At 41.6% G+C, this 25,990-nt stretch overlaps 1 protein-coding gene across 2 annotated transcripts in view; it reads left to right on the top strand.

Moving 5' to 3' along the window:
* The window catches only part of RBFOX1 (RNA binding fox-1 homolog 1), a 345,800-nt gene extending 320,111 nt beyond the window's left edge, over positions 1–25,689 (top strand). Inside the window, exons 15-16 of one of the 2 annotated variants that reach the window (XM_006913843.1) lie at positions 23,911–23,986; positions 25,645–25,689. In XM_006913843.1, coding sequence (XP_006913905.1) covers positions 23,911–23,986; positions 25,645–25,689 — 121 coding nt within the window. Of the gene's footprint in view, positions 1–23,910; positions 23,987–25,566 lie in introns of both variants that reach the window. The other variant, XM_006913842.1, reaches the window with a different exon arrangement.
* The last annotated feature ends 301 nt before the right edge of the window (positions 25,690–25,990 follow it).

Below are 25,990 nucleotides of genomic sequence, written 5' to 3'. Positions count from 1 at the left end.
CCCAGTACGCAGAAAATGTCAACACAAACCTTGTAGGATGTAAGAAAATGTGTCTTTGTAAATAGTTGATTTATAACCATCTCCTCTCTACTTTCCCTTCTTCAATGAGAAAAGAGTCATCATGGGTCACACATCCCTCACGACCCATTCTGTCTGCTGCAGCTTCTTCCCTCAACTAGCCTAGGGCCACAACTAATCATTTACTTTACCCCAAAGACCCATGGGTAATGAATGTGATTTCATTCATTCACTCAGTAACTCAACATAGTTACTGAGATGCTAATATCTCCTCAGTGGTTGTGAAATAGACTCACACTAACGTAAGCCGCACCCTGGAAAAGTCCCATCTGATTTCTCATCTTTTTGAGCCTCAGTTTTTTTCACCTGTTAAGCAGGGAGCATAATACCAATGAGAATGAGAGAGAGATGAAAATGAACATACTTCATAAATTGAGAGAGATGGTGAAAATGCATAGAGTTATCAGTAACTCAATTGCAAATGGACAGATACTTGAGGGTATATATTATTCTTGGAAAGCATTGAATCTATGCAGACGAGAGCAAGCAAATGAAATTAAATCCATTTAAAAATGCAAATCATTTTTAGACTGTGCAATCTCCAGGACCCTCTGTAACACTAACATTCTGGGAACCTGCATGTTGCTCAACAGCCCACAACTTAAAATTGGCTTGATCCGATTCGAAGCAGGTCTGCTTGTTATACAATGACATACTTACTCATTGTACCTATTCTTTGATAGATGCATGCATTAGCGAATCTTCACTATTCACCTACAGAATATGATCAGAGACTTAGATGTAGACTAGGTTCTGAACTCAGCATAGTTACTGAGTGCTTGAGACCCAGGCCAGCTAATTGACCTTTTTGATCATCCACTTCCACATCTTTAATAGGGCTACTGAGTGACGCCTGCCTCATTGGGTTGTTGTGAGAATTGTGGTCATGAACAAAGTTTCCTTAAATAGCACCTGACACTAAATGACACTCGGGATATCATCCTCATCCTCATCCTCATCGTCATCCCTAAACTATGAGGAGTTTTTTGTTTTGCTTTTGAGTCCAAACGTAGGTAGTTGCCGAGGAAGGAGATTTTCTGAGTTAGAATAATTTTTTGACTACAGAAGTTTTTCTGTTTTGTTTTGTTTTCTTGACTTTCATTCTAGAAATATAGAAATAGATATATATATACTTGAAATCTGCTAAGAGAGTAGAACTTACGTGTGCTCACCACACACACACAAAGTAACTATGTGAGGTGAGGGATGCGTTAATTAGCTTGACTGTGCTAATCGTTTTACGATGCATACGTATATTATATCATCACTTTCTACACCTTTTAAAAAGCATGTTGCACAACCTAATTACATATAATTTTTATTTGTGAATCACAACTCAATAAAACTAGGGGAAAAATAGGTTGGGCAACAAAATTCTGAAGGAAGAAGCAAGTAGGAACCATAAGAGCAAACAGCCCATTCTTCTGTTCATCTTTCTCCTGTATTTTTATTCTCTTTTCTGTCCATGGAGAAACTCAGGCTACCAGATACCATCAGCTTTGTAAGAAAAACAACCAGTTACCCCAGTGTAAACCCAGCCCCCAAACCATCACTGCTTTAGACTTCTATAACATCAGCTCCACTAACAGTTACTTTTCAAAAACTCAAGCCAAATCCGCCTATGGGGCCCCTGTCCCATTGTGATTGCTAAGAAGTCCAGGGGTTGTCAGAATCTCCCCTGGGATCAGTAAGGTTCTGGAACTTTCTACCATCATGTTCACTTCATTTACACAGAAATTTTAAGTGGGCTCAAACCTTCTCTTTGTGGCCTCTCCACACTCCAGAGCCTCAGCCTGGACACCCCGTGTTTCTCCCCAGTCTCCATAAGCACAGGACTCCTCTTTTTAGATGAATGCTGCTCCCGTGGGGAAGCACGGATGCTGTTCAGAGAACCTGCCAGAACCATCCCCAGCCCTGTATTAAACACTTCATTTTCATTAGAAGCTCCTTCTGTGCATTCTTTTGCCCTGTCCAACCAAAGCAGAAATGGGATTTCATCTTCCTGGAGGCCCCAGTCCACTTTTAAAATGAACCAAAACCTGAAAAGGCTTGTTTGTTTTTGTGGCAAATTATGCTCAGAGACTGAAATTGTCTTGGCCTATAGTTTATTTAGCACAGGTTCTCTGTGAGAATTATAATAATTTCACAAGCCAGTAGCATACAGGATAATGTCTCTTAATAAACCAATAAATAACACACTCCAAACCAATGATAGATTAATCATACTTTGGTCCAGTCAAAGGAAAATAGAAAAGAAATCAAGTTCAAATTAGTTGAGATGTACCTTTGTATGAGTTAGTACTTGGGAGAGATGGCCTAGCCAACCCAGAGAAGGTGTCCAGTTGCCAGCACAAAAGTACACGTTTCCTGTTGCTAGAGAGTGTTGCTAGGGAACCAGGGCTCCGGTGTTGACCAGCAAGCTGATCTCTTTTGAGGGGCCACTGCAGTGGTTTTCACGACTGCCTGTAATCCTTCAAAGGAGCTATTTAGATGAGCAAAATGTTGCCTTGCCCAGACCCTAGCACCCCCAAGTAGTGCTCACAAACTTTCGCCATGTAGTCTGAACGTCTCCTTGCCATCATTGTTTCCCCACGTGTTTTATTTGAAAAGCAACCACCCCCAGCCCCTCAGCAGCTGAGCCACTGAGTGTTTCTCAGCAACGACAGATGAGATGATGACATCCTGACCCGGCTTACTTCATTCTTATATCAAAACGGCTTTACTCTCAAAAACAGCTTCATTTTTGTAATAGAGACGAGGACTTGAAACCATAGCAAACCAATACACACTAAGGCTATTATCCCCCTGTCTTCCTAAAACTATGGAAGCCCAGGACTTAAAAACAGATGCCTGGCATCTCTGAGTGGGGAGAGAAGACTGTATCCTTCATGAGTCCACACAGCCAAAAAAATAAATGGCAATATTTTCCCCTAAAGAAAGTACTTTCACATTCATTGATCTGAACGAAAAAAAAAAAAAATCTAAGAGTGCAAGTGCTATTTTTCTTCCCATTTTCCAGATGAGGAAACTGAGACCCAGAACAGTGAAATAATTTTTCTAGTGGAATGCAGCTTGTCCATGACAGGCCAGCCTTCCAGATTCATGTTCGTCCCTTTGCACTGTAGCAGAGAAAAAAAAAAAAAAATGTAGTAGGAACTGGGGACATCGTTAAATGTTGTAAAAAACTACACTTACAAACGTTGACTGTTCTCAAGGTCTCTGGGTAATACAGACGCACTTGGATTTAAATTTCCCAAACCCAGAGGTTTTTTAGTGGAATGTTCAAGTAGGGGAGGATTTAAATTTCCCAAACTCAGAGGTTTTTAGTGGAATGTTCAAGTAAGGGACAGGTTCACAGAACTTATCTCTTTTTCCATTTAAAGCTTTTTCTGTATGCAGTGTTAGCGCTAGGAACTGTGACTAAACGAAATGTTTTCAAATGTATGCTAATGAATTCCTCTTTTAAAATGCGAAAATCAGGATAGACTCCTACAGAAGGTTCTGTAGTCAATCTACCTGTTTATTTGTGGCTTGTTTGTTGGTTTACACCCCCATCTCATTTTACAATTTGCCACAGCCTCTTGAAGTATGAGTGATACGATACCGAAAATACAAATAAAAATAATAGCCGGGAAGGGGAAAATATTAATCTGAATGAGATTTGTACGATTCTAGAGTAGAGTTTTAGGACCGAGATGGGGGAAGGGGGTAAAACACTGATCACAAGCAAATAAGTTCCCCCTTTCTAGGCGATAAAACTGAAATATAAATTAGGTAAGGCGCTTCAGGATAGCCAAACCCAGTATAAATATTCCGCGGTGATTTAAAAGCCATGAACACAACCTCACAGCCCTTAGGCTTAGTTGGGTGCCTGTCACTTAGCAGGCCATCATTAACCATCTGAGGACCGAATGAATGACATGAATAAACTATTTCGTAAAGCCAGCAATAAGAATTTTAATAAGACCGCCTTATTAATGCACGCTATATTCAACTATCGAGAAAATGCTCATGGCTAGGTTCCATATGAGCCTTCCAGCAACTTTTTAAGATGAGCAACAAGAATACCTGGTTATAGTGCATTTCACCTTAATTTTACATGTCTAAAGGGAAGTATCCAGTAAGCGTAGTTATAAAAAATTAATCATTGTAAATGATAGAGTAAACCACATATATAGCTATTATAATGTAATTATCGATCATTAAAACATTAATAATTATAAATTAGACTAGATCAACACTAGTGCAATTTAATTAGAAGACACCTCTATTTCTGCAAAGACAGAGCACGTATGTTCAAAGAAATAGTCATACGGCGACAGGTGAGTTCTCAGTGCTGGCCAACACATTAGAATCACTTGAGTGGCTTTTGGGGCATACCTGTGCCTGGGAACAGCCCTGAAAGATTCTGACTTACGATGAGGGAATGGGCCTGATTATTAGTATTTTTTTTTTTTTTAATTTTCTGATTATAATAGGCACAGGGAGGGATAAAAACCTCTGCCTTATAACCAATGCACGCCCCAGAACCTATTAATCTGAATGAGATTTTTACAATTCTAGAGTAGAGTTTTAGGACCGAGATGGGGGAAGGGGGTAAAACACTGATCACAAGCAAATAAGTTCCCCCTTTCTAGGCGATAAAACTGAAATATAAATTAGGTAAGGCGCTTCGGGATAGCCAAACCCAGTATAAATATTCCGCGGTGATTTAAAAGCCATGAACACAACCTCACAGCCCTTAGGCTTAGTTGGGTGCCTGTCACTTAGCAGGCCATCATTAACCATCTGAGGACCGAATGAATGACATGAATAAACTATTTCGTAAAGCCAGCAATAAGAATTTTAATAAGACCACTTTATTAATGCACGCTATATTCGACTATCGAGAAAATGCTCATGGCTAGGTTCCATATGAGCCTTCCAGCAACTTTTTAAGATGAGCAACAAGAATACCTGGTTATAGTGCATTTCACCTTAATTTTACATGTCTAAAGGGAAGTATCCAGTAAGCGTAGTTATAAAAAATTAATCATTGTAAATGATAGAGTAAACCACATATATAGCTATTATAATGTAATTATCGATCATTAAAACATTAATAATTATAAATTAGACTAGATCAACACTAGTGCAATTTAATTAGAAGACACCTCTATTTCTGCAAAGACAGAGCACGTATGTTCAAAGAAATAGTCATACGGCGACAGGTGAGTTCTCAGTGCTGGCCAACACATTAGAATCACTTGAGTGGCTTTTGGGGCATACCTGTGCCTGGGAACAGCCCTGAAAGATTCTGACTTACGATGAGGGAATGGGCCTGATTATTAGTATTTTTTTTTTTTAATGTTAGCTGATTATAATAGGCAGGCAGGGTTAAAAACCTCTGCCTTATAACCAATGCATGCCCCAGAACCTACAGATGGAGCTAATCTGACTTTCCCACTGTCATCTTGGGGCATCTTGGCTGCCATCTGCCAGACCAGAAGACCAACTTTTCAGACTGTGGGATTTGCCAGTAGCTAGCCTTGGAGGGTTTTAATTACGTTTGTGTGTATATGTGTGTGTATGTTAGATCAATATTCATAGCATTGGATACAAGGAGAAACTTGCTAAGAGTGATATCAACCCCAACTTTTGTATAACAATTGCGACATAACAGAATTAAGAGGCCAAAGAAGGAGAAATGACTGAAATTTTTAACAACAAAATTTAAAACCAATATTATTTGCTGGGAGAACATTTTCGGTCTGGCCTCTCTCCCACCCCTGCCTATGCAGAAGATTATTATTCTGCATCTTAATATCTAGCTTCTCACATCCCCTTCAGCAATCCTGGCTGGCTAGTCGTTTGACTCTTAGAATTCAGCCATGGATGATTTTTAGAAGAAAGAAAATCGCAAAGAGATGAGATTTAACTAAAGAAGAAAAATGGGATATGAGGATGATGTGGCAGGTCACAAGACGGAGTCAGATCCAGACTCTGGGTGGTTGGTCTGTGAAAACCATCGTAAAGCATAATAAAGTCTGATAATAGAATAAAAAGAGAGGAGGTCCAGGGCCCATGCCCTTCCACCATCCCACGTTGTTGGTAAAGCAAAATATAATTATCCCTCTTCAGCCTCAGTTCCACTTTGTTCGAAGGGGAATGGAAATATCCTATTACTTTGACTCAGTGGCACTGAAGACTTGGAATAATATTAGGAAGTTCCTCCACAGAGACATCATCCCCCTCGCCCCGCCATGGAAGTCCCCACTGAGCAGAACCTTAGAGTGAAGGAGAATCGAAGCCTTGAGCCAGTCCAACTATATTCAGATTTCGCTTCCGCCACTTAACAGCTTGCTCATGCTATATAACCTTTCTATGCCTGTTTCCTCACCTGTAAAGGTGAGGATAGTAAGAGGGATTGTAGGAAAAATTAAATGAATTAATACATAGATACGGCACTTGGCAACCACCTGTGGTGGATAAGTGCCATCAGCATAAAGTAGTGGCTCTTAGGTGTCAACATTCTAGAGTCAAGACAAACAGTGCCCTCTCCTTTGCGCCCAGTAGTTTACCATTTATTATTATTAACCTATGATATATAATATGGTCTAAAAGGAAGTTATTATTATTATTATTATTTTGTTATTGTTATTTAATTAGTAATCCTCCTTTCTTCCACAAAGATTCTCTCTGTCTAACGGTCTTCCTAGGAAAGGTGGGCTTTGAAATGAAAATGAGAATGAACTTGCAGGAGGTTCCTCAGCAAGGTTTCTCACAGTAAGAATTTCCCATAACCATGCCTTTGTCCCAGGATCGCCAGTCACTTAGAAGAGTGTGAGTAGTGTGCCCTGAAACTGGCCGATAGCCAGACCTGGCTTCTTGTTAAATGTCCATATTATCAGACCTCCCTCTTGGAAATTCCGATTCAGGTGGTCAGGGTCGAAACTCAGGAATCTATATTTTTAATAAGCATTCTAAGTAATTCTTATCTTTAAGGAAGTTTGAGAAATTCTGGAGTAGAGGGAGGGATTGAGAGTAGAGAGGAAATTCTAGAGGGAAAAGTTGGTAGAGAATTAGATGCAGACTCAGAGGGAAAATGGAAAAACTCAACAGAGATAATCTTGAGTAAATGCAGGGAGACGGTGGAAGCTGTAGACCAGCTTCTCTTTCAGAAATGAGGGTTAAAGTCTATTCAGTCAGATGACCTCCAGAAACTAGAAGTAACCATTCTGAGCAAGGTATGGTGTTTCCGTGGTCGCATCCTTGGCAGCCTCAGAGCTAGGTTGCCCCAGGGGCTAGCATGACAGCAAAGTTGCAAGAAGAAACAAAGATACAAGAGAGGTAGTGATTCGACTCCCTTTTCCACTCTATATTTGTACCATACCCGGTGCATCTTAGCTGTAGCTGATATTAGAATCACCTGCCAAGCATTTTACTACCTCTTTCCAGACCCTATCCCAGACCAATGAATGCAGGTCCCACAAGAGCAGGGCTCCAGTATTAGCATCCTTGACCTCTTTCTATGACTCTAAGGAGCAGCGAGGTGAGAACCATTCAACTAGACAAGTGGTTCTTAAACTTGGTTGCATGTTAGAATCATCTGGAGGTCTTTAGAAACTACGGATGCCCAAGAACCACTGACCAGGATTGGTCTTAGGTATAGCTTGGTCACTAGAAATTTTAGAAGCATACTGGGTGGTGACCATGGGTAGCCCAGGTTGTGAATTACTTGGTCAGACTTTCTCGATCATCTACAACCACCGAACAAACCAGTTTCCTGAAAATCAAGTGCAACTGCTTTTGAAGTTTAAGTCCATAGGTCAGTGTTGAGAGTGAAGAGCAGGCTAGAATTAGCATAAGGGACAGACCCTGGTGCCAGCCTCCTTTCTGAGGCTGAAGTTGAGAGGTGATGCCACTGTCCAGAGAACACTTGTATGGTACATCTCAGGTACATCATTAGTCTCATTGATCATACCTCTCTCTGGTCATTTGAGGTAAATGTTTTCACAGCGAGGATCCTAGGTGATCCATTTATGGACTAAGGTAGATTGCATGTCAAGTGGAGAGAAACAGAACCACAGATAAAAATGGCATAACACAGTGGACAAAGGCACCACCATGAAACCTGCCCCTAACAATTCTACCCAAATTATTTTGTTGGCCTGACAGATGGGCCACCCCTCACCAGGCTTTTATTCAACAGGTGTTTCCTATTTATTTTCCTTATAATCACTTCATGAAAAGGTCTCACAGGAAATAGAATGAATGAGCTTTGTAGAAAGGCACTTTTCTGAGATATTAAGGTAAGCTTTGTCTCAGAAAAGCATACTTTCAGCTATATACCTTCGTTAGGGTAACCTGGGATGTAGTGGGATTACTTGTGTGGATTAAAAAAAAAAAATCAGCATAGAATTGGTACATCCCAATGACTATCATTTTTTACAAATATTTTTGTAACTCCTTTTTGAGATTGCTGCAGAGTCTATGACATATTCTTTAAAATATTACTATTGGTGATAACTCTTTATCCTTTGCGGTAAATTTGATTTGATAGAAGTCATCTGAACCAACTCTTTCAAAGAAAATGAGTCATCAAAGGGAGTGATCATTACTCTTTGTTGAAAAATTTGCTCAGGAATCATAAAGACACTCTGAAAAAAATTAAAAATATAGGTTACCTAAAAAGAAAAAAATGAGAAAGAAAAAAGGAAGGAAATAAAGAAGGAAATAGAGAAATGGTGGCATTTTTTAAGAGCGAGTACACAGTGTTAGAAAGAAGAGTAGGGTGGACAACCATCGCATTTTCTAAAATTCTGGAACAATTAAAGAAAAGGGCCAAATTTCTTGGTAACCATACTTGTAGATTGCATTTAAAAACTTTTCCCTATTCATTCAGTCACCATTTTGCATTTGTGTTGGTTGCCTCCTAAGGCTTTCTTCATGTCTGGCAGGCTGGACAGTTCCTTAGAGAAAACGCAGAAGTGGGATGCAAGGCAGCAGCGTCTTCTAAGGTTGGGGAACATGAACTAGATAGAGCCACCTAACAAATGAGGCCCCCTTCATAGATAAATGAATGGCTCTTCCCAAGAGGTTGCCCCTGTGGATAAGCCAGATTACCATTCCTTGTTATAGTGTTCTTCTTGTGAAAATATTATGAATAGATGTCCTTCCCAGAGCTTGTTTAGTCCTCCTGAGACTATCATACCTGTAGTTTGAGGTACCCATATATTATGGCCCCTTGAGTAAGTCAAAGATGAGCAAGTCAAAAACAAATATCCACCAAAATGCTTATTTTCAGGGACATTAAATTGACTGCTCCTCAAACTTTGGAATTCTGATGCCAGATATTGATGGGGCTCAAAACGTTTGTGCCAGAGTGAAAAGATAGCAAAAATCCAATGACAATAACTTTTATTGTTTTAAGAGAGGTGATAAATGAACTTAGTTGTGACATTTGTTATGTGAAAGAGAAGCATAAAAAATACTATTCTCAGAGCATGTATAATTTCGTTTAGATTTCATTGGCTTGGAAATGACTAGAATTTGCAACTGAATGTTAAATTCTAGTGAATTTTCAAATGGTAGCTCTATTTATATTCCAGGGTATACCTCTTGCAAGAGTAAAACTTTCTTAAGATGTTTTAAGAAATGCTCAATCACTAAGTACTTTTTTGAAGCGTTCAAAACATTTGAACGAGACCAATCAAACTAAGACCAAAAAAAAAAAAGAGAAAATGCATTTATCCTGATTCTCGATGATCCATATGCATAGTAAAATCTAACAAATGGGAACTAGTAGGCTCTACACTGCTGCTTCTGAGGGATTTAAGAGCCTAGCCAATCTAATTGGGGTATTTTTATAATCTACCTGACACAGGAATTCTTTTTTCTAGAGAAATAAACAGTACCTCTAAATTAGAATGCATTACGTTGTGGAAATGCCACAGTTGAAAACATCTTAAGAGAGTTTTATCATCTTTCTGGATTTACTAAATCAAAGTAAAATCGTATTTTCCATTTTTATTTTCTTTTAGTGCATCGTTAAAAATAATTTGGCAAGACAGGGTTTATTTCAATTGATGAGTTCTCTTACCTTCTTTATGTAGCTAGCCTAGTTTGGTGAAGAAATTATTACCTATAACGTGACACCGTATAACATTATCTTCTGAAATGACAGCATTTCTTTTCCTTTCCTTTTTTTAAAAAATAGCTTTTCGATATTATATCCATAATAATAAAGCCTGGAATTTTATGATGATCTTAGCTAGTTGTAATATTCTCCTTTTTTTTTTCTAATAAGTAGTCCATATTTTTTCAAATGTAATCTCCATTCAGCATAGAAATCCATATAAGCACAGTTTGAAATGCCCTAGGCTTAGAAACATCTCCTGGCATGACATATTGGTAACACATGGCATTAATATTCTGGTGCAACAGCTTGTACATGGTCCATATTCTGACACCATCATGATTTCGTCGAAGAGGCCCCCGCATGCCCATTTCATGATCTTTGTAAACTCTCTTAAGTCCAAGATAGATCGACGCATTCCCTGCAACACCCATTGAAACGCAGCGCCCTCCTCTCCCCTCATTTGAATATGTTCATTCAAACGCCCCGCCCTTTCCTCTCCTCATCTGAATACGTCATTCAAACTCAACGCCCTCCCCTCCCCTCATTTGAATATGTCATTCAAACGCAGCACCCTTCCCTCCCCTCATCTGAATACTCACACCGATTGGCAGAGAGCGCATTCCCCCTGAGCGAGCAGTATTGTGAATTTTATCTTCTCTTCCAGAAATCAGTTCGTCTTCGTTGCAGCAGATGAAATTTCTTGTAACACCTCTGCAGGTAACGAACATTGCTACTTCTTGATGCATCCGTCCACGTTTCAGTATCCTTTTTTTTTTTTTTTTTCTTTTTCTTTTCCTTCACATGCTGCGGTTGGTTCACTCTAGAAAGTTCAGTTAAAAAAACAAAGTTCGTATATCTTTGGAGTATCGCTGAAGCCTTAATTCACTGCTATCTAGAAAGACATGAGACATTTTGCTAACTTTGATATTCTGTTTCCAGTTTTAGTAATACATTGATCCAGAAAAGTAAGACTATGTTGAATGAAACCACAATAAAATCTTATGGTATGATCAGTCCTCTTACGTTAAAATACTGAGGAGGGAAGATGAGAGACACAGAGGTGTGACTTCTGTACTTTTTTTTGACATATTACATATGGGTTCACACAGATTTATATGTGAATTATCTGGGATCTTTATGAGATGAACCGGTATATATTATAGGCCCCAAAAGACTGAATCTATAAAACTAGAAGCATTAGGGAATATAATTCTTTTTGCCTTATAAGAAGGGGGATCTTCATTCCATTAGTTAAAGATCCCTATTTCCTTTCTTCAAAAACATATTACAAGTAACAGGACTTAGACGGACGAAGTCTTCCGTTTTCGAAATCAGGGCATTGGCAAATGGAAATTCACCTGCATGTTGTGTCCATCACAATAACACCTTTCTTTTTGCTTAATGTGGTTCAGAACAGTTAAAATGGACTTTCAGTAGCATGGAATTACTTGATTAAATGTCAAGATGAGTGCCTTAACTAACAACAGATTATTTATTTATTTATCTATTATTTATTTATTTATTTGTTGCTTTTAAGTCTAAACTATGACGACAACAATTACTAGGGGTTCTCACCACTGTGTTGCTCTTAGCCAATGAGAGTGCACGTCACAACTAATCCACGTGTAGTTGAGTATTCCATGACTTTCAAAAGCGTACACTAACCTGAGGCTTACAATTAGACGCTCATCTGCAACCAATCACATTTGATCCATGGGGTAATAAACAGAGGCGTGTTTGTTTCACTACCTACTTACAGTATTTGGAGAGAGAGAAAGAGCTAAAAAAAATGACAGCTAGAAACATGTCCCCAGCCCTCTCTGTTCTAAAAAGCAGGGCCACAGTAAACTCTGCATCAATTTCATCGATGTAGTCAGTCTCAACATTTTTAGTGGGTTGAAGTCTCACCCTGAGAGTTGCATGCTCATGTTTTAAAGGGGCAGCTTCCTCCATTTCTATAAAACCCCTTGGATAACGGTCCTCCTCAACCATTAGCTTCAACTATCTCCGTTTCTCCCTGTGAGAGGTGGTGACACCCAGAACACTTCACGGACTGCCTAATAGTAGAAGATTGATAGTTGCATTGCTGGGGGTGGCAGGGGAATGACCCTGGGATACAAGTCATTTCACATTTTCAAAACTTTGAGAATGAAGCACGCCACTGAAGGGGACTGCTTTGGGTGGGGAAGACTGTGGGTTTAAACTGTTAATAGACATCATTTGTGGATACGCTGGTCTTCCAGAGCCTTCGCTTTTTCCATTAAACTGTATGCATGTCCCAGTGTGTCTTAGGTTATGTTCTGATGTCATAGATCAAACATTGCAAAGTTACAACCCAAGAGGTAGACATTGATTTTTGTCCCGTGACCTAACAAACCTTGCCTTGTAAGCAAGTGGTCCACACACAATATTCTTAAAAGAGGCTGCAGATAATGAAAGTTTGCCCTGAATAGAGTAGATGTTTTCACCTACCTTATCTAATTTAGGATGGCTGCTCAGTAAATTCTTAATGAATTGCTATCGATCACATTTCAAATTGAGAGAGATGTCCCTGTGGCTTTGATGGCCATATTAATAATATGCTGTATGCTTCATAAGCTTTCATTGGAACTCTGAATTTTGAATCAAGCATGAAAAAGGAGACACCCATATCAATCAAAAGTCAAATTATCTCCCAGCCAGTTCACCCTCCTCATAAGAGTGAAAATGAAAAATCAGAACTGCTCAGTCAATAAAGGTTGTGACTCACAATTCCAATGAAGTCTTCCAGGGCCTTAACTCCCACATGCTGGAAAAACCCAGGACACCCACCCACATTCTAAACATCGCAACTCTTGGGAGCTCATATCTCCATATCTAGGGTGGATCTGTTCAATCCTGGGGTCCCCTAGATTTCAATGTTGACAAAAGGCAGTTTCTCTCTCCTTACATGAAGAAAGATGTCAAGAAGCTTAAAATTTCAGTTTTGAGGGCTTGATGAGTATTATAACTGAAATTCTTAAAAAAGAAAGATGTATTATTCTTACATGGCTGTCTATGGGGCAGAGTTGGCCAAACAGTTTTGTCTGTGGCTCTGGGTAGAGATAGCAACCGTGGCACTGAAGGATTTTTCTTTCAGTTCCCGAAGGAAAAGTGAGTCTTTTGTAGAAGATGCCAAAATGTCAATTCTGCTTTTGCTAGCCACATAGAAGAAACATTTTTTTATTAGCATTTGTGTTTTATGAGACTGTATTTACAAGGAAATTGATTTTCATACTCAGCGGCTCCAAAAATGGTATTAGGTGTTTGGTTTTTGTTGTTCCTGAAAGACATGTGCTTATGTGGGTGTCCCATCTAGTACCTCCACCTTGAACATTCTCATAGCTTCTCATACTATGACATCAAGAACCTTTGATGAGTTGAATTCTGCAAAAGGTGATCAAAGGGATAAGATAATTTTCCCTTCCTCTTATAGTCGAGGTCTCTTTGCTGCTGTGATTCACTGGAGCTTTTCCAGCATTGGCTAGTGGTGATTGCAGTTGTAGAGCGTGAATCTTTTATAAGCATGGAGGTTGAAAAACAAGTTACTTATTTTGACAGAGCAGCTGGACATTCATTTCAGAGACTTAATATGTATCGAATCGTTGCTGCATATCAGCAACTGTTCTCAGCTCTCAACTCAGGACATAGTATCAAATAAGTCGGGAGAAGCCCTTCCCTTCAACGAGTCTCCATTCTCGTGCAGACCAGGCCCCCAACCATGTCGATGAATAAGCATTTCATGCACTTGCATCTAAAGTTATGGAGTAGCTGTAACAAATCAAAAGGCAGGGGAGAGGATGGAAAGTACGATGTGATGCTACTTTACATTCACTAATCCGAGGAGACTTCTCTGAGAGGGTGACGTTTGAGCAGGGACCTGAATCAAGTGAGGGTGTGAGCCAGGTAAGTCATTGTGGAATTAAAAGCATTTCAGGCGGAATAAACAGCAAGTGCCAATGCCCTGAGGTCGAGGCTGCTAGAGGTGTTGCAAGCACAGTGAGATGTCCAGTGTGGCCAGAGCATGAGTACCACTGAGGATGGCAGAGATAATAATAGGACTTAGGACTTGGAGGCTGCAGAAACCCTCTGAGATTTTAAGTGTGACAGGAAGGCGTTGGAGGGTCGGCTATGATCTGACTTAATTTTTAATGATGAATTAGATTGCTTTGTGGGGAACAGGTTGCAATTGGGCAAAAGCGGAAGAAAAGACCCTAGCTGTGAGTCTCTCCCTTAACAGCACTCCAGGGAGGGGTGACAGTGGCCTAGGACGATGTCTGTGGAGGAGCTGAGAAACGGCTGTCTTTGGGCTGTATTTTGACAGGTGAACCAACAGGATATGCTGGCCGATTAATTAAGTGTCCAAGCCCTACCTCTTGCTCCAAGGGTGTATCAGTTATTTCCGCGGAGGGCGAAGGCTTTTTGTCACCATGGAAAGCAAGCCTTTCATCTCTGCAGTAATTGTCCCTCACGTGAGCTTTGCTGAATTCTCCAGGGTACAGTAATAACTTACTGTCATTTATTGAGCAAATTCTCAATTACATACATGTGTGTGCATATATATGTATATATGCACAGGCATATATATATGTGTATATATGAACGTATAGGCATGCATATATAATTTATTACAACAGCTCAGTGAGGTCAATGTTACTGTCATCCTCATTTGCACATTAAAAAAGAAAAAATACCTCTCAAGCTCAGAGTCACACTGGGAGTCTATCTGATGCCAAAGCTCTTGCCACTGAGCCGCACTGCCCCCACTGCCCCCACTGCCCCCACGTGCTCTTTTTACCTTGACTTTGGAACGTTGACCTTCACCTCCAAGTGGAATTCTCCTGCCTTCTTCAGCTGCGCTATCTTGCTCCTAGAAAACTAGTATTTGTGAGTTACAGTCGGGTGGGGAGGATATAGTTGTGAAAATTTTGAGAGAAACCAAGGAACCGAAAGGTTTTTGAAACGGTTGTTCCACTGGGAGTTTATTCAACCTGGTCCGTTCCCTTCACGCAGCAGGTGTACTGAGTCTTGGATGTGCTGGGCACTGATCTAGGTGTGGGGATGAAGTGATGAAGGGAGCGGCTGCCTTGCCAGGGGGCACTCTGTGTATCCAGGGAGACAGAGGGTTCAACACGCAAGGCGTGGTCCTGGTCAGTTCTCCAAACATCTTTCTTTTGCTGAAAACCAATGACTGAAAATCAGCCAACAGTTTTCATTCCCAAAAAACTACCAAACACTTTAAGTTAGTTGTTTTGCCTGCTGGGTCTAGGCTCCCAGCTGCCCACGCACTGCCTGTGGGAGTGGATGGGGGGCTTGTGGGTTTATGGGGTACAGGTGGAGGCTGGGTCTTGGTCCAGCAGCAAGTCTTGCCCCCTCTACCGTGCAAGGTACCATCTAGGTGATAGCACAGGAAGCCAACCTGGGGCCACACTCCCAGTCCTTGTGAGTACTGGAGACATAAGGGTGGGGTCTGTGAAATGGCCTTGGCCAAATGCACACATACGCGAAAGCTTCGAAACCAGCCCCAGTGAGACAGGTTGATATACACTTTATTAAGTAATTATTAGAAACAATATTTGGTGAGTCCAGGGGGACAAGGAGGGGTGTCACCACCCTTTCCATTCTCTTATCCCCCGCAACCTGCACACACATACACACACACACATATAACACACATGGCATGCAGCTGCACTAAAACTTCAGGTCATATCTAGAAGAAATTTCCAAATTGGCAATTCCTCAAATTGCTATCCTTCAGTAAGTTTTATCTCATTGTCTTCCTTCCATTTTGGTGATTGGATTATTCGGCGAAGTTGTCATGCAGTGAATTGATTTGGAGTTAATTGGTCCGTTTCCAATAAAATGTGATGTGTATTATAATAGATGAAATACAGGGGGATCAGGGGACTTAGTAAAGATAATTATAGCGTTTATGGATACCTTACTGTGTACTAGGCATGTTCGAAGCTTGTTACATGCAATAATAATACTCGATAAATAAAATGTCTCTATCGGGTTCCATGTGAAAATTAAAGATATCTCGATAGTTCTGAATTAGCTTGAGTAAGGGAGTAGTTCTATGTCTGCGAAATTAGAGGAAAAATAGAACAGTGGTTATCAGATGGTAAGAGGGCATGAAAATTGCCTACAGAACTTATTACCAGCGCAGATTCCATTTCACCCTCCCCTCCCCTCCCCCTCTGAGATTCTCATTCAAGGGTCTGAAGAGGGAGCATGAAAATCTGCATTCTTACAAGTTCCTCCAAGTAATTCTAATAGAGGAGTCCTCAGATCACTAGATTTCAAAGCCTTAGCAGAAGACCTACATAAAATATTTTATGAATAATCTTTATGTCAGCTACACATTGAAATGGTAATATTTTTAATATATTGGGTTAAATATACGAATGAATTTCACCTGATTTTACATTTTAATGCGGCTACTACAAAACTTAAAATGTCACATGTGGCTCGTGCTTGTAGCTCTCATTATATTCCTGTTAAACAGCATTGTTCTAGAGCCACATTTTTCATGCATTTTGCTCAAACGAACATCGAGTTTGTGTGCTCCAAAAACTGGTCTCTTAGAGGTGAGGGAGAGATACTCACCTGAAGTTAAAATATTTTGACAGACAATCTGGACATTGTTAGTGTTTCTTGGCTTTGTGTTTTAATTTTGTCTCCAAGTAACCTGCCTCCTTCTCACCCTGCTTGCTAACCTCTCAGAAACTTTGATCCACTTAAAAGTGGCCCGAGCGAATGCTAGTACACAGAGCTTCGATGGACAACCCGATTCAGGGGTAGTTCTGATTTGCGTTCTCCATGAAGTCTACTGTAGTGATCCCACATGAGAGAGAAGAAGAGAGAGAAAAGGCAAGAGTCGTGATCCTCTAGATCTTAAGCATCAGTACCTGACCCTTGTTAGGTTTCTGACTAACTGGTACCCAGCAGCCTTCATCTCAACCTCACTACAGTTTTGTACACTCAGTATGCACCATTACTATCTCCACTCAGGGATGGAGAAACTGACTCAGGGAGGAGATAAACTTTCTGAGATTCCTTAGCAAGGAAGTAGCAGAAGCAGGATTTGACTCTAGGAATTCTGCCCCTGAGGAATCCTTAGCTTCAGCCCTGCTTCTCTACAGAAGTATTGAAGATCCCATGAGTGATACAAACACAGAAGTGCTTTCATGGTTCCCCCAGTGGATTAAACCAGAGCGAGGGTGCCATGTTGATTTCAAAGCATGATGGGAAATTCTTTGTGATTTTGATAGCGAAGTAGTCAGGACATAAAAGAGGTGAAATGGACTTTCTAAAAGGAGGATGGACTTGGACTTGGCATGAAAGAGACTGTGGCTATGGGTCTTTCATTGGAGGAGACATTCCGGGGTGGAGGAACTGTATAGCCAAAGGCAGGACTTAGAGTGTCTTCTCAACACCCAGACGGTGGCTGCTACTGAGCTCTGATAAATCAGAATCAAGATTTCTACCTCAAACCTGCTTAGTTGGGATTCAGAATAGAAAGAGGTTTTGAACTGCACCAAGAGGGCATAGAAAGGATGATGCCATCTGATTCGTCATGGTTCGCAGGATCTGGTTCTCAGATTCTACAGGTGTTGCATTTATGGGCGAGCTTACGGACACACAGTTCCGATGTGTGATCGGCACCCATGGGCGACAGCGAACTCTATGGCTTCCATCTGAGAAGCTAGAGAGCGCAGAAGACACTTCCCCTCCTTCTTCTGAGGAAAAAAAATCGTGAGACTGAAAAGGATGCTGCGTGATCTGTAAAAATTATTATTTCGAATCCAAGCAAAGGAAACAAGCAGCAACAGAATTCAGAAATGTCAGTAAAGTCGAGATAACTCCTTGTCATCCCTCCTGAAGGATTTCTTCCATTTCTGCTGGCGTCTTTCTTAGAGACTTTGCTGCACATGGAGCAGATTTCTTGCTGTTCTGAGTTATGGGGCTGGCCTACTTCCTCTGACTTATGTATCTTGAGAAGCTTTTAGAATAAAGCTTGGTCACCCCTTCGGTCTATACATGACTAAGTCACTGGAGAGATTCAATTTAGGGGGAGGCCACAGTCGCCATAGAGGGATGTTTCCTTGGTGAATACACTCACTAAAGCAAAGTGAGCCACCGAGGTCTGAGACCACAGGAAAGTAAGCGGGGGCATGCTCTAGCTAAACCATCACTCCCCAGATAGCAGGCTTTTAGAACCACGGGGCCATGGCATAGTAGGTACCCAAGTCATAGACTGCATGGTTAGTGTGTGCCTTGCATGCACTCATTTTTCCCAATACCTTACAGACTATGTCTTGGATATAATTAGGAGGGCCTCGTAGCCCCTAACGGCACTGCAGAGCCTGAGGGCCACACAGACTCATTGTTGGTGAGGCATCCTATTTTGATGGGTGTGCAAGTCTTTGCACCTTCTTGCTGCAGCTGGGCTTCCTAGGAGATATATCGCATTGTGAATTTCATCTGGGTGGAGAGCAAATATTTATTCATCTTTCTGCCCCACCGGGATTCCCCCAGCTATCTCTGGGACAGATGGCATGGAGAGGCAAGGCTACCATCAGAATAAAAGGTCCCAGGGGCATAAAAGTCCCTAATTGAAATATATAGAGCAAAATCTATAGAATGAAGTTAATTACAGCATTCTTACTGTATCCCTACAAGAAAATCACTTGTTATAAACCCTGCTATGTGGTACCAACCTGGTCCTATTGTATTTCATTAGCAACTAGCTTGTTTCAACTAGATTTAGATGTTAATGATAAGTCATATTTACATTTCTCAATAGAGCAGACAATGAACTTGACAAACACGGGTTCATATTTCCCATTCAACAGCTGACATACTTGTTCATTTTACTCCAACATAACCTAAGTTCAAATATAGCAATTGAAACCACATCTGTAACTCACAAATTAGATCTTGACTCCAAAAGCACCTGCGAGTTGATTGCTAGAGCTACACAGGATCGTACTAGCACAGAGTCTTTCGGTTGCTTCTATAGACCAAAATTCTGGGCGTGAATGAGAGATTGGTTCGTGAAATTCTACATAAGAACCCTTGTATCACAATCTCCTGTATCTGTAGACTGCTTTAAAATGTTCGGTTTCTTTCCAAGCACTTTTTCTGTGATTCAGGCAGGGCTCAGACAGAACAATACCCTTTTACGAACAAGGAAAATGAGGCTCAGGGAAGAGTGATTTGCCTAAGCCATTGAGCAAGGTCATTGCAAAGGCAGAACTTGAACTTGGATGTTCTTGCCCCAAGCCCGTTGCCCTCCCTGGGGCTGGGGGCAGGGAGGGGTGGGGCTCCTGGTTTTACCTTGTTGCTTAGGTCCAAAATAGAGGAGAGCTCATGATGGCTGAAAGCTATAGTGACTCAGCCAGCAAAGCAGTCATCTTTTATTTCTTTGTTTGTTTGGTTTGTCCCTAAAGGGTTTTGATGAGCTTTATGGCAACGTGGCCAGTGTGTTGTGAACTCTCCGGGGTGATGGGAAATTACACACTGTATGTGCTGAGCCCCCTGAAAGTTTTTTGGGGGGCGTCTTGAAGGGTTTTGAATGTCTCTGGGAGCAGCTGAGCTAGAATCTTCAGAAAGCCTCACTGAAAGAATCTTAGCTGCTGACAAAATCATAGTTGTGGGGACAAAGGTCTTCCGGGGCCCCACTTCTCTCCTCTTTACTCTTCCCTCTTGCCGTTTTCACTCACTTGGTGGCGTTGGCTTGGCCCCTTGTTCCCCTGCACTGTGGCCAGTGCTGTGCTAGACCCTGGGACAAAAAGGCAAATGAAGGAGACTTGGTCCCAGCCCCCGTGGTATTGACAATCCAGGAAGGGGAACAAGTAAATAATCAGGTAGAAAAGTGAGTAAACACAATGAATAATGACTGCTGCACCACACGAGGGGCAAGGAAGGGACCAGAGGGGATTGGGAAAGAGCGGTCAGGGAAGGGGACGTCTCCCTGGGGAGGTGACGTTTGATCTGAGACATAAAGGAAGAAAGGAAGCAGTTCAGGTGGAGGATGAGCAACTGCCAAGGCCCTAAGAAGAGAATGACTTTGCAGGTATCCAGTGAGTACTGAGGAGGCCAGTGTGCCTGGAGCACAGTCAGCAAGGGCTGGGGAGGCGTGAGGCAGGACCGAAAGGGGGCAGGGGTGATTCACGCAGGTTCGAGTTTTATTCTAGAATCAATGGGAAACCATAGGAGGGTTTTAAGCAAAGTGATATAATTAGATTTATATAGATTTATATTTAACTAGATGGATGGATAGATGAACAAAGAGATACGTAGACACATAAATTTATGGATGGATAGATAGATGACATATCATGATAGATAGATGATAGATTAGATAGATAGATAGATAGATAGATAGATAGATAGATAGATAGAGATGATAGATAGATGATAGATAGATAGATAGATAGATAGATAGATAGATAGATAGATAGATAGATAGATAGATGATAGATAAAGATTTCATAGACATAGATAGATTTGATAGATGTAGGTATAAGTGGCCGGTGGTTTGAAGAGGCAGGAGTTGAACCAAAGAGATAAGATTTTAAAGCTGTTGTTGATTTGGTTCTCGTGAAATGCTGGTTGGTTATGTTAGGACAGCAATGGTGTGGGTGAAATGAAGCGGACGCATTTAAGATTTCGTCTGCAATCCCCGATGGCTGGGATGTGGGGTACTAGGGAGCACCGTGACCTGGTTGCACTGTTGTCCACTTTGGCCAGAGATAGGTGGCGTGGAGAGTGACCATATGCACAGGTCAGTCATAATAACATGGCAGTCACAAGACGTTTTCCCATCACTCTGTTGAGGTCCCCGGGAATTGCCACTGTCCCTTCAGGCTATGCTTAGCCAGCATTGAGGACATGCGGCCGCTGACGTGCCCCGCATATCCGCCGCAGAAGTAGAGCTCAAACCCGCACCTTCCCTAATAACCTTGTGTCTAAATTGTAGTGTCACGCAAGGGCGTGTTTAGAAATTAGCATTTGAAAAGACGCCTCCCTGCTTTCGGTTCGAGCTGACATGGTCCCTTTTCCTCTGTGGAAATGAAATTTATTAATCATAATAAAACCATGGGATTCTGAAGGTAGAGGTCACCCTGAGGAGAAAAGGCTCCTGCTCATTGGCGAGGAATAGTTCAGGGCTGCCGTGTTTTTCTCCTTCCTCCGCAGAGAGCACTGCCAAATCGTTACCCTGGGTTTTCCACAAAGGTTGAAGCTCTGCCTAGTGTTACAGACAAATAAGGATTTGCCATTAAAGGGTGCGGAGGGACACGCTGGGAGCCGTGTCCTCGTGGAATGCATTCACTACCAATACGCCGTCTTAGTACATTTCCAAGGATTTTCAGTTGACTTTTGCCCTTGATGTCTTGTTCAGAGAATCAGCTTTGCCGGTGGAAGTGCATTAAAAAATAATCCGATTAGCAGTTTTGTTTTTTTTTTGCCTAGACTAATGACAGACTTTACTTTTTTTGTTGTTCCTAGACTGATGACAAACTTTACCTTCTCATGAAAAATAAAAATCAGTGGCAAAGTTCTTTGACCCCCTATTAGTATCTACTTCTAGTTACGTGGGTCAAGGCCCAACTTTCATGCGTGACCTCCCTGAATAAGTGATTTCTTCAAAAACGTCATCATTCTCGTTTTAACACGCTCTCTGTCTTGGACGCAACATCTGTTTTTCCTCCCAGAGAGGAGGAGAGTCTTTGATTAAAGGCCATTTTTTGATGAGCCAGAGCACCAAACGGTGTCCCAAAGAATGAAAAGCAAGGGGGAAGTTGACTATTTGTTTCACTGAGATTCCCCTCAGAAAAGAACCATCCATTCACGTCACTGCTTTCGAGGAGCAGGAGGACACTGGGTATTGAGGCTGAAAGCCTCATCTCGATTATTTGAGCTCAGTGTCCTTCGAAACAGGCAAGGAGGGCATGGGAATGAGACATGTCCAGTGAGAACTTGGTATAATCATTTATTTTTCATCTGGAGTCTAACTTAGAGCCTAAGAGTTAGCAGGTCCTTCCCCCAGCTTCTTCCAACCTACTCAGGCTCCATGCTGTGAGCAGTCTTGGACCCATCTAGTATGTTCTTATCCGCCAACTCTGAGAAAGGAGATTGGAAGAAAAATGAAGAAAAGATAGGGAAGGAGAGGAATAAAGTGCATGCGAATGCAAATTAGATTCCAAGGGATAGAAGATGAGCTTTAGGTTGTTAGTACAGACAAGCCATTCCTTCCTGCCTTGGCCCTTCATTCTTAAAGGGAAGTCCAAGCATCAACAGCTATCAATAACCCACATGTATCTCATCCCCAGCTGCTGTGAGTTTTGGTTGCTAATAGTACATAGCTGCTCCCTTCTTCAGAGAATTACTCTCTGCCAGAGAAAGTCACTTCAACTCAGAAAGTACTCTCCACCCCTCAGGGAAGCCAACAGCTAATGCTTAACTCATACAAGCATTAAAAACAACACCCACTTGCCTCTGGGTGGGGTAAAAGATGGGTTAAAAGCCAGTCTCTATCTCAGACCTCATCCTTGCTTCTCTTTTCCCCCTTGCCCTTGACCTGCTTGCCTCTCCTCCTCCTTCATATGCACAAGAATCTCCATTTCGGGCTCCATTGCCTAGAAACCTCGCTTAAGATTGCATCTCAGCTTCGACCATTACCCTAAGATGTGTTTAAACTATCTATAAGAAGAGAACTGGCAGGTCATTCAAGTAAGGGCACATGCCACCATGGAAAGAGCATTCAAGGTACCCTAAGAAATTCAAAGGTCAGCTCTGACTCTATCTAGCTCTGTGACCTTGAGCAAGGGACTTAACCTCTATGAACGCTAATTTCTGATGTGTTGCATTGTTTGGTTCCAGACACTTAGTAGATACCCAATGCATCAGGCTTCCGTCCCTTCTTCATTTTTATTCTCCCTGGCAATGCAGGGAGGAGGATGGTAGGAGAGAGAAGAACTCAAAGATAAGGAAATGTCATCAAGAAACATTGTTTGAAATGTGTCACTTCTCAGAATCTGGCCATGGATTGATGAGACAGACGTTCTGGGGTAATAGGATTGAAATCAGATCAGCTCTAATTCTTCATTTGGGTGGGGACAGGTCCCACACACACTTCAAGGATGCTTCTACTTGATGCATTTGCTCTTTTCTATTCTAAGATGTTGGACCATAACTGCCCAGCCCCAGTCACTTCACACTTTTATCCACCCTGGCTCACTTGGTTGGTGACAGCTGAATTGGGTGGTGGGGAGAGGGCAATCTCTCTTGAGTAGTAACATGCCTCCTGGCTTCTTAAAACCACTCTTTCAAGTTGTTTCTTCTGCCTACCTCAGTGTCTGAGGTAGCTACGTGAGCAGCATAGAAACAGTCCTATGAGAGAGAGGAGAAAAAAAAAAATATATATATATATATATATGTATATATGTATATATGTATATATGTATGTATATGTATGTGACTAGCCATGTTAAATGAACACAAAAAAAAAATGTGTTAGGCACAGATGGACCTTTCCCGTGTTATGTGAAAGATAGGAATGTTTCTTATTTCTGAAGCCGATCAGGGCCCTTCCACACTGTCTTGGTATTTCGTATTGTGTGGTTGTTATCATTAGTTGGTAACTGCATATTACGAATTAATCTTCCCCTCTGTGTTCCTTTCAGTTACGGACGAGTTTATGCTGCCGACCCCTACCACCACACACTTGCTCCAGCCCCCACCTACGGCGTTGGTGCCATGGTGAGTAACGGCTTCTCCTCTTCCTCACTTCTTCCTGCCTCCCTTCCCACCCCCCAGCTGGGACCTTCGTTTGGGTTGACGGTGGACGTCCTCTCACTTTCCCTTAATTGAATTTGTCTCTTGTGCTAACAGCAGCTAAAATGCCACATTAATCCTCCCAGTAAACTTGATAAATGTCTTAATTTCTTGGCAATGTAGTGCATGTAAGTTATTATATTTCTAATTTTGCAAGTCTCACCTAGCAGAGCACTTACCTTAATGGAATAATTAGTCATTTTGATAATTAAATCCATCACTAACAGAATGCAGTGTCAATGCAGAACTTTTTTTTTTCTGTTTTTTTTCCCTCCCTGGCTGCTCATTCACATAGCCCCAAGGTTCCAGCCCCAGCACAGACTTCAGAGGAGCTAAGCTGCACACTTCCAGGCCTCTGCTGTCAGGCAGCTGAGAATCTGACTGCCTCTCCTCCCCTATTACAATTCATGTTTAAAGTCATAGTCGCACAGGAAAGAAAATAGAAAGAGGCACACTTTGTGCGTGTGCCTAGTACATAAGGAATTAGAAGGAATCAGCTGGGTTTGGGGGTTGTCTTTGGTTTTCTTTTTTTTTTTTTTTTGCGGGGCAGAATAGTTTAGCTATTCTAGTTCCTTTTGAATTAACTTGTTGGAATCTACAATTTGTTTGGGGAGGGGTGGGGGGTGGGCGGAAATGGGAGGTGAGGGTGGGGTGAATTTGCCTGTACTTGTTCAAACTTCTATGCACTAAAACTCTTGAGTACAGTAAGATGTGCCCATCACGTGAGAGCGTATGCAATCATGACAAAGCTTTTGGCATGCAGCTTTCTGCTCGGGATCAAGAATATCGGTCCTTATCCTAACACTCAATCCCCAGTAGGCATTCATTCGTTTGAATCGCCAACACTCTTAGAAAAAGGAAAATAGTCGAGGGTCACCTCGTAGCCATCTAAAGCCACGGCCAGACAATTCGCCGGAGCGTGGTCGCAGAAATTCAGCCACGCTTTGGGAAACCTGTCCCGTCGCACAGGCTCAGTCACATCAAGCAAATTCCATACAGCTCGTTGAGCCAAGTCAAGTAAGAAGTCGATTTAAATTTTCATCCTGATTTTGCATTCAGCAACTCTGCTTCCACACCTAGTCCACTCGAGGAACGTGTTGGAAAGGAGAGTTGAAGTACTGCATTCGATCAGTCGTCCACATTCAACCTCTTGAGTGTAGATTGAGCTTTTCCCGACGGCACGTGTAGCATTAATGAATCAAACGAGCCAACAGCATGAGACAGTACAAATCCTTCGGCTGTCCCGTCTGTCTCAGAGTCCTTTCAGGTACCAGGACTGGCCGACAGAATTTGATTTTACAGGGATTTTCTTTATAAGGAGCCATTGGGGAAGGTCAGGATCAGCCCTATCTTTAGTTGTCCAGGAAGGACCTGGGAGGGGTAGGGGGTGCCTCCATGTCGGTTGATTTCGAGTGTCTATTTTTTTCACATTAGTCTTTTTTGATGATCCACGTGTTGCAAAAGGACAATGTAAAAAACACACCCCTCAAATTGCTTTGTTTCAGAATGCTTTTGCACCCTTGACTGATGCCAAGACTAGGAGCCATGCTGATGATGTGGGTCTCGTTCTTTCTTCATTGCAGGCTAGTATATACCGAGGGGGATACAACCGTTTTGCTCCATACTAAATGACAAAACCATAAAAACCTTCCAATGTGGGGAGAAAGGAAGCTTTCCGAGGCCTGGGTCTTGCAATACATGCAGTAGTGCATCATTTTAGCGACTCTTAAAAAACTAAAAAGAGGGAAAAAAGTTACATTTTTTATCTTATACCTCAGATATTTTGTTCTGTGTATTTTAATATTGTGGGTCTTTCATTTCTGGAGGTTCCGTAGTTTGGTTGCTGGCTGTAGGAGTTTTTTGTTTTATTTTTTGTTTTTGTTTTTGTTTTTTTTTTTTTTTTGTGGTTGATCTAGAGAGATGCTAGCT

This window comes from Pteropus alecto, unplaced genomic scaffold (genome assembly GCF_000325575.1).
Source record: "Pteropus alecto unplaced genomic scaffold, ASM32557v1 scaffold44, whole genome shotgun sequence".
In the NCBI taxonomy this organism is placed as follows: Eukaryota; Metazoa; Chordata; class Mammalia; order Chiroptera; family Pteropodidae; genus Pteropus; species Pteropus alecto.
The sequence above is the reverse complement of the archived record's forward strand: the minus strand, read 5'-3'. Positions and strand labels throughout refer to the sequence as shown.